We start from the raw sequence: 15,445 nt of genomic DNA, 5'->3' as shown, positions 1-15,445 counted from the left end.
AAAGGAATTTGGAAGATTCCTTCCTAAGATGAAGCAAAGGAGTTCTGTTTACACAGTCCCAACAGATCCTTTGTAGGACCAAAGATCTGCAGCTTCCAGCACCCTTTTTTGCTTGGTGTCTAGACTTTACCACCTTTCAAATTCATGTCCTGTCATGGAAAAAGTCCAAAGCAATGCCGTGAGATGCAACTCCAGAGATTTCCTATTCCCCAAGCAAATTAGACTTTTGCAGGGGGGAAAGGGTTTCATGATATTGGTCAGGCAAAAGAACCACTGGCTTCACTGAGAATTTGCTAGAATAAAAGCTGTCAGAACTTCAAGATTTCTCCAACAGACTGAATCTTCCTGAAATCATCCTAATCTCTTCTTTTCCAGATAGAGCACATTTTATTAATCTACCATATCACTGTGCTAAGAAGTAATTTCTGTAAAAGGGCAAACATTAATAAACACTTAGCTCTTATATAACTCTTCCTACTGCAAGACTGTTTTTTCAAACATTAATTAATCTTCTTCCACATTCCTGAGTGGGAAATACTATTCTCATTTCACTTCTGAAAAAAAAAGAGAACCACAGAGGGGTTAAGTGGCTTGCCAACACAGTGATCTTTTGTCATTACCAGAGACCAGAATTCATGAGTTCCAGCATCCAGACCAGTGCTTACACCACCACATCTTTCTCATTCTCCAAGCTGACAAAAGCATAATGAGAACTGGTTCTCCCAGTCTGAAATGTATGCTGCTGATTAGTTCTTAACGCTATGCAGCTCACACATGGCAAGTGAGAGCGTGCGTTTCATAAACTTTGCCAGGTGGTCTTGCCTTTCTTTCAGCAGCATTGACTTTTTTTATCTTTAATTTTCCATGCTGGATAGGCTCATCATCCTTGCATGTGGTAGATTTCATCCTGAATCTCAACACTGGGAAGTTGACTTGATCATTAATTAGGTAGCCAAGCCCAATGAAAACAGCGGGAGTTTGTACAATGTAACCCACTCCAATTCCTCCTGCATTCAAAGGATATATTTTTGCTATAACCTAATGTGAATGCCGTCTTAGGAACAAGCTGGGTAAATAGGCAGTAATACAGCAGTGCAGATCAAATGCCACAAATGGAGAAGAGGGAGAGATTTTATGAGGCCACCAGATACTCTCCTGTGATGAACCTTACTTTCCTTCCAATTTGAAGACTGAAACAAAGACATTACACAACTGCATTATGGGGGAAAAACATAATTTGCAGATAGTTTAATCACAAGCGTTGAGCTCTGTTCTAAGTTCTGGCCTCTAATAGCCTGCAACTCTTTGGATAAGCAAATTCTCTCTGTGTTTACGTTTCTCAATGAGTAAAATTAATATAAAATACTTCCCATGCTTTAAAAGGGAATTTGAAATCTATGACTTAAAAGACATCCTCATCAAATATTTAATGGCTGTGTTGTTGTCGTTTTGAAATTGTTACACATTTGGTCCTTGGCAGGCTGTGAGCTATGTTCCAGCCAGCTCTCCACATACATTTTGCACAATCTGTCACCAGTATGAGACAGAATGAAACAATCCATGTTTTTAGTGGAAACAGGAAATTGAGGGAGTACATGGTTTGGGGTTTTTTTGTCACTGAATCTTGCCCCCCTCATTGTCTCTATTTGCTTTTCTCCTTTGCCTCCTGTTCTTTTTTCACAGCTGGGCTGTGTCAAACACTAACTCTTTAAGTTAACTGCTGGCAGGCAGGCATTCCTCAAAGTTATCTTCCTGTCCCACCATTTGCTCTACTCCAAAAAAAAACCCATTCCTTGGTAATATAATCTCCCCTTCTAGAGATTATATATAATCTCCCACATCTAGAGGTCTCAAATGCTAACAGTGTATTTTGACCCCCACTGATGGAAAGGCATTACGCTTGTCCCTCTTTGATCAGTACTGTCATCTATCCACCTCTAATATTAGAGCAGCTGTTTAGTAACCTATTTCATAGGGGATTTTATGTAGGTAGTAAATAGTCTTTGTTTCAGTGTCCCCAACGGACAAGTCCCAGAATCTACCTGCTCTATTAAGATCACAAGAATGTTGAACTCCAGCACAAAACATGCATAGGTCAACAAAATATAGGTCCACATTTCAATAAATGAATTGCTAGCAGAAGCAGAGAACAAAAGACGTAGCCAATATAAGTAGAAAAAGTTCAGCTGTCAAGAGTCAACTCTGTTCCCCTCTTTTCATATGCTCTACTCCAGACCTGTGTTATTCAATTTTTTTTTACTTTTTTTTTTTTTTAAAAAAGGGGTCCTTGCCTCACTAATCTTGGCTTTTCTACCAATGTAGTCAATGAATGTCAAGTACAGCAGCTATGGTGGGACAGTTGTTTGTTGGGTTCATCTGAACAATCATCTTATTCTAGATCTTATTGCTTATTAACTACTTAGGGATTCACTAGAAAGGATAATACCAGGAGATGATTTAGGGCTTAAACTGCTAACAGTTTAAAGGCAAGCTGAAGTCATGATGGAGATTTGTGAATAGCATGTAAAAACATAATGCTATAACCAAAGCATTTTCAAATCAGCTTGTCATTGTGATATTTAACCAAAGGTCTGTCCTAAGAAGCAGCAGTTAGTAGTGTTGGACTCTTTCATAGTATCGGTAAGAATTAAGACAACAGATTAAGTCTTAGACAACTGGTAGAAAAAAAGCTAAATCACGATTTATCTTGTAGGCCTTTTGCATTCCAGCAAATCCTCCTTATTTCAGCAAATGAGTCTGACAGGATCAGGTCCATTTCAAGGAAATGAAAAAGAAGGCAGGTGAAGTTAGCAAGGTAATTACTAGAGCTGTCACTTTGTGAACATATACAATAAAATAGTTCCTAAAGAACAGGTCTTAAGGAATTGCATTTGGCAAGTCATGCTAGAACAATATAACATTTAACTGGGATTTGCTAAGGAAACTGAGAGAGAGATCCTCAGTACCCATTGAAAATCAAGGGAATCTGCTAACCTTAAATCATGTAAACTACCTGAAGACTCCAGCCTTTTGTTGGCAGAACTTACAATACATTTAGTGTAGAAAGGGAATGGGGATGAAAAAATTAACCTCAAAATAATGAAAGTTCAATGTCTCACTGGATAATGAACTTAAAGAAAAAGCAGGAGGATGTTTTCAAGCTATAGTGATTTGGATGTAGGGTCAAGCATTTAAAAAAAAAAAAAAAAAAAAAAAAAAGGTGTTCTGAATAATTATTAGTAGTTCAAAATCAAGTTCAATGTCTCCACTTAGGGACCAAGCATATTAGGGACCTGGTATATCTTGGCCTCAGAGGGACTATGAATAAAGGATACATTACAAACATGAGTTGTTATGCTAAAATATCAGTTTATATGGAATAAAACTAAAAGGAGGCAAGAACATACTGGTAGGAGGAAAAGAAACAACTCTTTAGAGATTGGCAAGCAAAATCTTCCATAGACAGAGGAACAGAAAACAAAGGTGGAAGTATGTACATAGATAAGTCTCCATGGGAACATGAGAAGAATGAAAGCAGACAAATAAGGATGGACAGCAAAAAAGTTAGTAACTTGTAGAGATTTAGCACAAACTAACCACTCTGGCTCAAGGAAGCAGACATCTGGAGTCACGAAGAGCTCAGGCGCTGCAACTGATTGCAACATTTAAACAAGAATACAAGTTTCTAGATAAAACTTCAGAGAAGCTTTTCTTCTTTTTTTAAAAAAATATAATAAATAATATGAAAACAGTAGAAAGATTTTTAAGAAGATGGCTGTGGTCGAACTGATCGCTCCCCAGCTGATCATTTGACAATGACATTACATCAATTCTTATTACATACATTTATGAAATGTATTCATACATTTTTTCACTCTGTCCCTCCTTTAAAAATCACATGCCCAGCTTATCATGAACAGCTGTGTGGGTGTATCTTCCACTTTTCTTGCTTGACACCAGTGGCTTTGCTTTGCTCCTCAAGCCCTACTTTTCACTATTGTTTAAGGCACCTGGCTCCATCTCCTAGCCAGGTATTCAAGCTGCGTTTGGGTCTGGTCTCATACAGCAGCTGACCCATTCAGCTACGTTACCATTTCCAGCCTGCACCCATCTTATACCAGGCTGCCCTGCCATTTTCATTACCCAGGCGTTTATCCCAAGGGAGCTCAAGGCAAAACACTATCCAATACAACTGGTTTTCCACTTGCTGATTTGATGAAACAAGGCATTTCATAATTTTTAGCAATTTAATCAGTGCTTTGAATGGTCAATCTTATTATTCTGAACTTCTGATACAGTATATGCTCAATAAAGTCAACTGAAGTATTTCAGAATATTTCATTCCACAAAACAAGCAATCAACCACCTTTTCTTAAAAACATAGGGTGACAAAACATTTTGTGTTTTGAAAACCTGCTTCCACATAAAAATTCCCTATTTCCAGTCAGTTTTAATATTGGGACCAGATTTAATATTGGTTTGTAGCTGAATGCCTCTTCCAAAAAGCAGGCCTTTTCAGAAGTAGCATTGGTATCTTCCAACACAAGGGGCTGCGTCAGCTGGGTACCATTCTTGCATCATCTTATTGACACAGAGACTAGTTTTTTCCCATAATCTTAATATTACTGATGAAACCCAGTGATATATTCTTGTTTCCTATAAACATGCATAACTATGAAAAAAGAGCAGAGTAGTTCTTTAGCACAAATCAGGTTTTGTGCCCATGCAGTTAAGTAAGAAAATTAATTTGGTTTAGATATGCTTATGCTTTTTTCTTTGTGGTCACTTTCCAAATTCAAATATCAGAGCACTTGCAGAAAAAGCAACCTGGAAGTAAATTAAATAATATACAGAAAAAATAAAGTGTCTGCCCCTTAAGTTAATTATTTATACCAACAGTGTGATTGTGGGAATCACGTTTTCCCGAACAGGAAACATTCACTGCTCTTGACCTGCATGTTTCTATGTAAAACAAAAGTATCGGCCCAAGACATCTGCACATGGAACACTGCAAACCAATTTCTAACATACCACAATTAGATTGAGATTTATCTATAAAAATATTTAGCAAATACTTTCAAAGAAAAAAAGTATTCAAAAAATCCACCCAAGCAAGAAAGAAGCCTCAACTTAAGCCAATTATTCGCAATGAATTGTATGTAAAATTCCTACAGAAAGTTAACAAAGCCAGGATATTACTTCAGGATGATGGCATTACAATTGGGACAGTTCTTTCCTTCTGCTCCACAGTCAGGTGAAAGAGTTCTTCTACCACATAACCCTTTTCTCAGCTATCTACAATGGAAAAGGAGGAGTCAGTGTGTGAAGTCTGGATTCCAAAACTTCTTATGACTCACCTCTAACTATAAGTTTCCTAAAAATGAAAGGTATCAGCCAAATGAAATAGGAAAGTTTATATTTCCAAAACCAAAGAGGAAATCTATGCTCCAAAATGTAAGCCAAGGCAAAATTCCATCAGTACAGAAATGTACCAGAGCCTTGACTTCAGTCCAGATTTCTGCTGCCTGTTTTGATATCTTAGATGTTTCACTTACTCTGTGAAATCTCTACTAAGCACATCGTGAGTTCTCCAAAAGCAAAGCAAGATCAGACAATAAAGAGATGTTATGTCCAAAATTACTACCACTGACAAGTGTCCTTGGACTTAGGAAGGATGTTCCAGATTCCAGAAAAGAGATAGACAGTTATGCATATAGCAGCAGAGGAAAGCTGTGGATTTCAGCAAGATACATACCGGGCTCTCAGAGAAGTCTTAGAAGACACATTCTTCCAACATACAAGAATAGCTACTTAACCACAACAGAAATCTCCTCACTCTGCATATCCTAAAGAGCTCTTCCTCCTTGATCACATGTTCAGTCAGTCCCATTCGTGTGCAAGTCTTTCATTTCTGCTCATTGCCTTTGGAATATTCACCTTGCTGAACCAAAATGCCCAGCATGTCCATCACTGTACTGGCCAGATCACCTGGTCTTACTATAAAAGAACATGATTTGATCACATGGAATGTAATTCTTATTTACCATGCATGCTCCTTATTTCTTCATGTCTTTAAAAATAACCAGGAAATACTCTCATAGATTGACATAGTAACGGTTGGTCTTTTAAGGTCAGTAACATTGCAAAATGGCAAACGGTGGAGAAAGGAGGATTCTAATTGTCCTCAAAACCACCACACATTTTTGGATCACAGAAATGAAGACCTCCTGCTATTCTCCTACTTGTATTAACTTTTGTTAGGTTATTCTTATAGGATAGAAGGCACCCAGCAGCACAAATTATTACTGCATGTAAGTAGTAAGTCTGTAGTAAGCCTTCAGATGGGAGACCTCAAAAGCATGTGGGTAAGATCAGTGCCCTTCACAGAAATTTCACAGTGAAGCAAAAAAAGAATATCAAAAGAATCATAGAATCATTTAAGTTGGAAAAGACCTTTGAGATCATCCAGTCCAACCGTTAACCCAGGATTGCCAAGTCCACCATTAAACCATGTCCCTAAGCACCGCATCTACACATTTTCTAAACACCTCTGGGGATGGTGATTCCATCACTTCCCTGGGCAGCCTGTTCCTTAACAACACTTTCAGTGAAGAAATTTTTCCTAATACCCAGTCTAAACCTCCCCTGCTGTAACTTCAGGCTGTTTGCTCTTGTCCTGTTGCTTGTTATCTGGGAGAAGAGACCTGCCCCCACTTGCCTGTGGCCTCCTTTCAGGCAGTTGTAGAGAGCAGTAAGGTCCCCCCTGAGTTTCCTCCCTTCCGGACTAAACAACCCCAGTTCCCTCAGCCACTCCTCACAAGACTTGTGCTCCAGACCCTTCCCCAGCTCTGTTGCCCTTCTCTGGACACGCTCCAGCACCCCTCTGGAAGTGAGAAGCCCAAAACTGAACATAGTATTCAAGGTGCAAGAAGAAGGAAAGCACCAAGGAGTAGACCATAAGAAAACTACATTGTGTATCAAATATTGGACTCCTTCCTCATATTAGGACTCTGGCATCCTTCTTCAGTTTCAGCATTGGGGTCTGGTATAATTTTTCAGCTGGGGCAATGCCTTACTTCACCTCCAGTCCCAACGCGAGATGTCAAACAACACAGCCATATTCAAAGGGAATATATATCAAAACAAAGGATTCCAGTTGTGTGTGTTTCTTAGGAGGGGCCAACTCCTGATGATGCCACAAGAGTACTTTCTGAGTGAGGGATGAACGTAAGACCTTCAAAATTTAGCCCAGTGAGATTTTAAAAGGACTGAAGGAAAGAGAATTGCCAAATATATGAAGAGATACAAGGGTGAAGTACCTTTGTCGGAGATTTTTGAGTTATGCTTTTGTTTGTAACTATCTGAAACAGAGAAAGAAATAGAGGGTGAATCTTACATGGGGGAAAGGAAGACAAAAGGCAGAGAAGCCAGAAAAAGAGAAGGAGAAAGAAAGAAAATGTAAGAGATGATTTATTATAGGGCAAAGGGAAGTGGAGTCTTGCCAAGGACTTAATTTTATTTCCTTCATGCAAAAACACCAAGACCAGCAGCAGCAGCAGGTGGCAAACATGCAAGTCAAAGAGCAGCAGAATATTTTGCTGGAAGGAAAAAGACAAAGCCCTGAGTGCACCGAGCTGGTATGACCAAGCTGGAAGCAGAATTAGCTGTCTGGGTGCTACTTACTGTCACAAACATAGGGTTTGTCATGATCATCCTGGGAGGCAGCATCATTCCGTCTCCTGCCACCTCCAGATCCCCGAGCCTGCAAGAAGAAGAGGAATGTTAACTTTATTCCATCACCCCTCAGATCTCCTTGTGCCCCTCACCCCCCTATGAAAAATGTGCAATGTAAACTAAACAAATCCTCAGCTTTCATACAGGTTTCTCAAGGGTGGGCTTGACCCTTCATCTCCTGAGATATGCACTATGTTAATGGACCTTGTAATACAGTGGAGATCTCTCCACAGATAACCCAAACTGTTCATCCATAGCAGCAGGTCACTGCCAGCACATATTCAGTCAAGTATCATCACACATTCATTTCTGAAGATGTTCAAATACCTTGTTTAACTGAATATGAATGAATGGATGAACAGGTGTTAGAGAATAAATACAATCATTAAATCAGCCAGAAAACAGGCCCCAAATAAAACAGAAGTAAAATTATTTCTTTTAATATTTTCAAAGGGGGGTTGTTCATTTTGTTTTGTTTTGTTTTCTAGCTGAGAAGCAATGTTTTGAAATGGCCTTCTGGGACAAAGATACCATGGGTAATTATAACATGGAGCTTTGGTTAGTTAGTGGAAAGGATTAGGTAACATGGCTACCTGCAATAACAGAGAACAGGAATTACCCAGAAAGGTCTCTCTGCAGTTATGTGTTCCTACAACATACCAAGTTGGCAGCTCTGGAAACTGAAAAGCTGTTTCTCCACAGCGCAGACTACTCTGTCATGAGCTTCAAGGGTAAGAGTGGACTTCAGCATCAAAGCTACTTGGTCCTGACCCTTCTCAGCTGAGATGCCAACAAAAGGACAGCTTGTATCTGTCCAGTGCTGGAGGCTGTGATGTGAAACTGGGAATGGAACCAAGGCCTTAGATTCTATCATGTTCACTAATGTACAGCATGTAGATGACAATAATTTTAGACTTGATCTTTATTTGAGGAAGTGATCTGCAGGTGGATGGCTAGATAGCCCTTTATTAATTCTGACAGCTACTCTATTCCTGGGTAAAAGCAACAAAATTGTTTCTGCTGCTCCTCTTATTAAACAGTTGATGTTTCTCACCCTAGACAAGGCCACCGGACTCAAATCCTTCAAGCTCTTGCATGGGAAAATAAGAAAGGGACAGAGCTTTGTCAAGTAAAGCTGGAGAAGATGTAGAAATTCTGAGAATATTAGTACCCCAGACACAAAGGGGTCATTGGAGCTCTGTCCCTCTTCTATGGCTTGGGACTGAACTAGCACTATTTGATATGCATTCCATCAGACATCTAAAGAGAAGGAATAGTTTTACATTGGCCTGCCAAAATCTGACAATATGGGGATTTATAAAAACTTCACACATTACTTCCCTGGGATTGCTCAGGTCTAACTCTTAACACAGTCCTGAAGGAAAGACATGGATTTGCAGCTGTCTAGATAGGGTAAATACTATTAGATGTGACACGTATAGCTCTGCTTTCTGTAAAAGACCTCTGTACAGATCAGCACACACATGCAGAGTGAGATTTGTAAGGGTGAACTGAAAAGCAGTTTCACCCTGGAAAAGGCCCCAGCAACAATTGTTTGGTGGAAGCTACTTTACTGACCATATCACATAAAATCATCTTACTAGTCTGCAATATTTTCTCTCTGACTGCCAGCTCTGTAAACTCCCTCTGGGCTATGAAATCAATCCCAGGCTAGTTCCTTTCTTCTCTCACTACTGCAAAATGTGCTGCAAGATGAATTTCAGTCCATGGCAGCTCCTATACAACCTTCAGCTCATCAGAGAGTCTTCACAGAGGCAAGCAATTGGCCCTTAATAAATATTTCTGCTAGTACTTGGATTAGGATATAATTTCCTTATCCTACCAGCTGCACTGGTTTTTCAGGGCTGTGAAAAAGCTGTAAAGTCTTACTTTTGCCACTAGTCAGTAGGTCTGACTGTTTACACACTTAGAACAGATCTGTTGAGTAAGAAAGTACTATTTTTACAGAGGCACCTTTCAGAACAGGACAGTAATTAAAGGTCTGTTGCTCAGAGTTTTGCTAGTCTTACAGCCCGCTGCTTCCCTTCAAACCATTCTCTATGGAAGTGCAGGAGTACAGCACTCATTTCATGACCGCATGTCAGATACACTTTTTCATGCACTGAACACACGGGAAGATTTTTCAAGTCAATGACTTTTAATGGGACTTGGGTTCCTAAATGTCTTTAGCGCCTTTGAAATTGTCCCATGGGATATCCAGCTGATGAGCAGACAATCTGTAAGGTGCAGCTGCATTCCTTTCATATCTCCTAGCAAACTATCCTTCCCAGCTCCTACAACATTCTCCTTGTCCAGCGAAGATACTAAAAAGTTCCTTCCATAAATCCATCTCTTTGGCCTTCAGTGCCCCTCCTAATGCTCCCACAATTTCAGGGCTAGCCCTGAGGCGATAATAAACCAAACTGAGTGCCCTGTGCTTGCTGCCAGCACTCCAGTCTGCTGAGTTCAGTCATCCACAACTGCCTACATTCTCATGACACGGGATGCAGCAAAGACTACGAGACATGATATGTGAAGCCTGGAAGCCAAGGCACAGCAGCCTTGAAGCAGCCAGAGAGAGTAGCCAGGGGGACAGATGGAGAGGCCAGGATTAAAAAAAAAATCATGCTGTAGGGAAAGGAAGGGACATTTGCAATTTGGAAAGTCTAGAGCAGTAATTCCATTGCATTAATCCCACATCAATGCTGTCAGCTCTTCTCACTCCTCTGAATCCCTGAAGGCCACACTCTGCAGGACCTAGTTTCCTATGCATGTCCTTCCCCTCTTCTGCCCTCTAAAAATACCCTATCCAACTCCTTCCCAGAAACAAAGTGCTGCCCAGGTTTCATGTCCCCTAATTTCACATCCTTAGCCTCAATTTCCTACACTGGGTCAGGCTCACATTAGAAATGGGCAACTTGAAGAGTAGCAAAACACTCATGACCAGACCCAATTCAGGCTTACCAGTTTTCAACAACAAAAGAATCTGGCTCTAATTTTGAAACCCTAATTTATACCACATTTTGCTTTGGTTATTGATGCCATCAAATAAAAATGAAAATTGCTCAAAGTATTTGGCACTCTTCAGACTTCTCTTTTTTGTACTGAATGAAGCCAGGGCACTAGCAGAGCAGGAGTTAGTTGCAAGAAAAAGGCAAGAGATCCTGCTGCTCCTGTACTTAACAGGGGGCCAGTTCTAGGGCAGAAAATAAGACATGACTTTATGCTTCAAAATGAATGGGACATCTAGTACCCTTCAACTGCTTTCCCTACATTAGCAGAGAAAAAATAACGGAGTTATGCTGAAACAGTTTCCTGAACAGGGAAGTAAACCTTTGCACATAATGGTAACTTCAGGACTCTGTTTGTGTAGGCCTGGGATATATGAATACAGGAAATTCCCTCCTCCTGAGTGGTATCTCTCTTTTAGCTGTTCACTCCCTTTCACTAACCCTAACCAGCATGCGCAGTTTATGTGAGAGCAACGTATTAGAAAAGAATTGTTAGCCTGGAATATTAGTTGATTGCTACAGTCAAGCTTGTGTGCATGTATTGATTCTAACTCCTGGTTTTGGTTACTGGTTCATACAAATTTTCTGAAACTTACATTTTTCTGGAAAATTTTTTTCCAGGTGGGGGTCTTTGGCTAAGAAAGAAAGAAAGAAAGAAACTGGTTCAGGTGATTTTGAGAATAAGGAAGGTGAAATATATACTTATCCAATTATTAAAGTGCTTTGATCTTATATTAAAGGACTTAAGCTCCAAAATAAAGAGGAGCAGAAAACTGAAACAACACAACAACAGACGAAACCAAAAGAGAGGGTCTGATGCATAAGTACATTGCAAGTATTCAATGTGGTTTCATGTCTCTCTTATTTAAAAGCTATTATATCCTGCTCATTTGGCCTAAAATGTGGCCCTTCTTGCTTGACTCCTACAAACACATCAAAGGTATTTCTAGAGCTCCTGCGCCCCTGCAGCATCTGCTGGAGCCAAAGAGATGAAAATGTTTGAAACCTCCAAGAATTGTGTTCATGTTTATTTAGATGCCTAGCTTATGGGGCCACAATTTAAAATGTTGATTCCAAGTTTTAAAATGTTGGCCTCATTACTTAACTGGTGCCCTGATGAAATTGTGAAAAAACATCTTAGGTAAGCAAAGGGACACAGACTCCCCTAAGGATAAAATATTGCCCATTTTAAGCAAATGGAAGATTTGCCATGGGCTCAAGAGGGCCAGTGTCAGCCACAAAGGGCTACCTTGGAGAAAGCTGCAAAATGTATTAACACAGTTCAAGTTACTGTTTTGGTGGGTTTTTTGGCTGTCATGACTGAATTTGTTGCTTTTCTGTAATTAGTAAATGTTGTTTTAAAGTAAGAGCACTGTAATAGCAGGATGTCATCATAATTATTACAGTTTACATTACAATTGCAAATACAACACCATAATAAATTTACCCCAACTTTTTACTTTCAAAATAGTCTTTTTTTCTTGGTAATTCACAAAAGTAAACTGAAAAAATATTAAAAATCTTTGACCATATGATTGAAAATTATCTATAGTGTTATCACTATCATATATCTATAGATATACACTTCACATATATGATACATTTGACAAATGTAAATTTAGAAAGCAGAGATTTGCTTCCTTCCTTTCTATTCCAGTAAAGTTTCCACCTACCCGTCCTCTAGGCCTGTTCTTTCGTTTTGGAATATCTTCTTCCAAATCCTCTTCCTCATTTACTTCATCTGCATTTTCATCATTTTCTAAAACCCTCTGTGGTTGAACAATAAACAGGAATGGTTAGAAGAAAATAAGGTGACACATAGCCAACTGCTGCTCTTTACCACAGAGACTGCACGTTATTAAATTACAGTTGATCAATGATACAATGCCAAATCAGATCCCAGAACCCCTACTTCTTTCCACTAAAGCAAAATGCTTTCCCTTCCACCCTCAGTTCTCCAGGGAGTTCTTATTAAAAAATACCGCTGATATCAGTCAACTATGAAAAACAGGTTCCTAAGAAATAACAGTGGCATCACTGAGCACCAATACCCCAAGACAACACAAGTATTAGAATGCATAACTGCAGGCTCTGTCTGGGAAATCGTTTGCATGATATTTTTTTTTCTTGCACCTTAAATTGTTTTGTTTTCCTTTAATGTTGAGAATGCAATTTAAGAAGACAGAAACCAGTGGTTTCCTCCTTGGCAGCTCACAATTTTCTTTGTTTAGCAAAAACAGAGAAAATTCCTCCATGTATTCCAGCATGTTTGGTGGATCTAGAAAGTAACATCTTTCAGGGCATACACCACAGGTACAACCCTGTAATCTGGAAGCAGGGGTCTGGCTGCATGCGAACGCTGTGGAAGTACAGGTCTCACTGAAGTTAATAGGAACAATAGCAACAGTTCCTTCAATACATTATTTAATAGGAAAAATAAGTCATCATCTTACATAATTGTATGATGCCCAAGCCAGGGAATTTAAATACTTTCATCTTCATCTTTTGAAATGTAACCTCTCCAGAATCAAACACAGGCTGGACATCCTGAATAACTGCACAAGTCAGACATGGCACGGACAAAGGCAAGACCAATCATCACAACACTACTGTGGAAAGAGGCCCTGTTGACATGTCTGCTAGAAATACAGAAATGGGTCCCAGCCACTCCTGCCATTCATGGTGCAGTGCCAATTTGTAAGGGACTAATCTGGAATGACTAATTTATCTTTGCCATGCCACGCTTCATTTAAATTACAACATGCAGCCATGACGCATAATGAGTGACAATAAACTTATGGGGAAGTTTTTCAGTCTTACTGTATTTGTCCCTTCCCTGTAAAATTTCTACTTAACAGCTATTTGAGAGCCAGCAGAGGGAGAACAGGAGCAAGTCACAGTTGCTTTCTCTTTTCTGCATACCTCAAACACCAAATTCTGAATTTGTGGGAAAGAATACAACAGAAACTTCCCTTTTAAAAACCCCTGTATTTGGAAGACCAACTATACAGGTTTACTCTTATTTTATCAGCTAACTTTTTAAGACTAATATTGGACAGTATCCCTTTTGAAAAGTACGAACAATTTTTAGAACATGGTAGAGGATCAAGTCTTCATCTGGTTTTTGCTCCTTTTATTTTTACATCTCAGGAGGCTATTAATGAGGTCAGACCATTATGAAATAAAATTTCACAAAACGCTACAGTACTAAATACTAGAGGGTGTAAAAGATAAGCAAATTCCAGTTCTGCATATATAAAATGTTTCTTAGAAATACATGCAATTGCATACATTAATTGGCTTCATTTTAGGAAACTGAAGATTTGGAAAATGTTGCACATGAGGAGGCTAGTGGTAAGTAAGAAAATAAACAAACTTGCTGATATGAGTTTATAGTTTCACATTGCTTCCTATCTTAAAGTATCTCCAAAAAAAGAGAAGACTGCAACCATATTGTATGTGGGAGTGGAAGAAGCTACTTTACAACAATAATAATAATTCACAAGAGCAGTTAAGAGAAGTATTACAAACCACTTTCTTTCTTTAAAATTGCAGCATCAATTTAGGAAACAGATAGTAAGTAACCAAGTGTGAATCTGGTGACACTGCCAGGGTAATGACTTTAATCCTTGATAGAATGGGCATAGCCTTTCTGATGCATCGTCAAAAGGCTATTCAAAGCCTTCTCCAGCAAACAATGGAGACACACATTCAATACCAATTTACTGTAGGGCAAAATCCTCAAGCCTGTTAAGTAACAACTGTGCAGCAGGTCCCAATGACGCCATCTATTTAGCAGGGGGAACCCGCACCCTTTTTAGCAAAGTAACTTTTCTTTTCCTATTCTGTCTTTCTAAAACAGTTTCCCAGCATGATGTACTTCAGTATAGCTAAGCACCAAGTCTTCTTCTGACAGATATTATGAGCATGAGAGGGGGGTAAGTGGCTGGGGCTGAGGTGGGAATTACAATTATGTCTACCCCACCTGCTCACTTTCATCACCACTGAGGCCAGGCCCTTTCACGTTACAGCACAGAAGAGCATGCAAAGGAACAAAACAGATTTGCCTTCTCTTATTTGTCATGCGGATAAAAGGCACTGATCATGATTTTGATCTGGTACAGTCTAGCTGCCAGGTGCCGAAGTACACACTGAAAGCTGGAGCTGGCTACTAGCAAATGCTTCGGCAGTCATTGTACAGACCAAATCCAGATAAGCTGTGCTTGCATAACAAGCAAACAGCAAGACATGCCTTTTGCATCTGTTCTGATGAAACTAACATGCAGGTGACAGGTCACAGCTATGGTCGTTTAGCTGATAACTTTTTGTAGATTTTTGCACCCCCTTCCCTGCTCTGCAATGCCCAGGCTTGTGCCAGTTCCACCATTACTGAAGTATCTTTCCTTGGACTGCTTCTGGGGATAATTTGGAAGCTCAATTGCACAGCAACATCCAAAGGCATCTCATTTTTGTCAGTCTCATAAGGATGCTGCACCATGACTTCTTGTGACCTCAGAAGCAGGTATAAACAGAGCTTTAGGGCTCTCAGGCTTAATAGACCCAGATACACTACTGAAGAAGGAGACACAGAGCAGGCCTCTTGCAAGCTTTTTCCCACTCCACTAGCATGGGATGCTTCCTTTTTGATGGTGCTCCTTCACCTGTGTAACTGGGAACAGGAGACCTAATTTTGCTGCCCT

General features: G+C 39.6%; 1 protein-coding gene across 5 annotated transcripts in view; it reads right to left on the bottom strand.

Moving 5' to 3' along the window:
• DPF3 (double PHD fingers 3) overlaps positions 1-15,445 on the bottom strand; it is a 163,642-nt gene that overhangs the window by 46,176 nt on the left and 102,021 nt on the right. For 3 of the 5 annotated variants that reach the window (XM_040600487.1, XM_040600490.1, XM_040600492.1), the window contains exons 5-7: positions 12,419-12,514; positions 11,342-11,380; positions 7,684-7,762 (exon numbers count right to left, since the gene is read on the bottom strand). In XM_040600487.1, the coding sequence (XP_040456421.1) occupies positions 7,684-7,762; positions 11,342-11,380; positions 12,419-12,514 (214 nt within the window). The remainder of the gene's footprint in view (positions 1-7,683; positions 7,763-11,341; positions 11,381-12,418; positions 12,515-15,445) is intronic. The other 2 variants (XM_040600488.1, XM_040600491.1) reach the window with 1 other exon arrangement.

This window comes from Falco naumanni, chromosome 7 (assembly GCF_017639655.2).
Source record: "Falco naumanni isolate bFalNau1 chromosome 7, bFalNau1.pat, whole genome shotgun sequence".
NCBI lineage: Eukaryota > Metazoa > Chordata > Aves > Falconiformes > Falconidae > Falco > Falco naumanni.
Note: the sequence above shows the minus strand (reverse complement) of the source record. Positions and strands in the feature narration are given on the sequence as shown.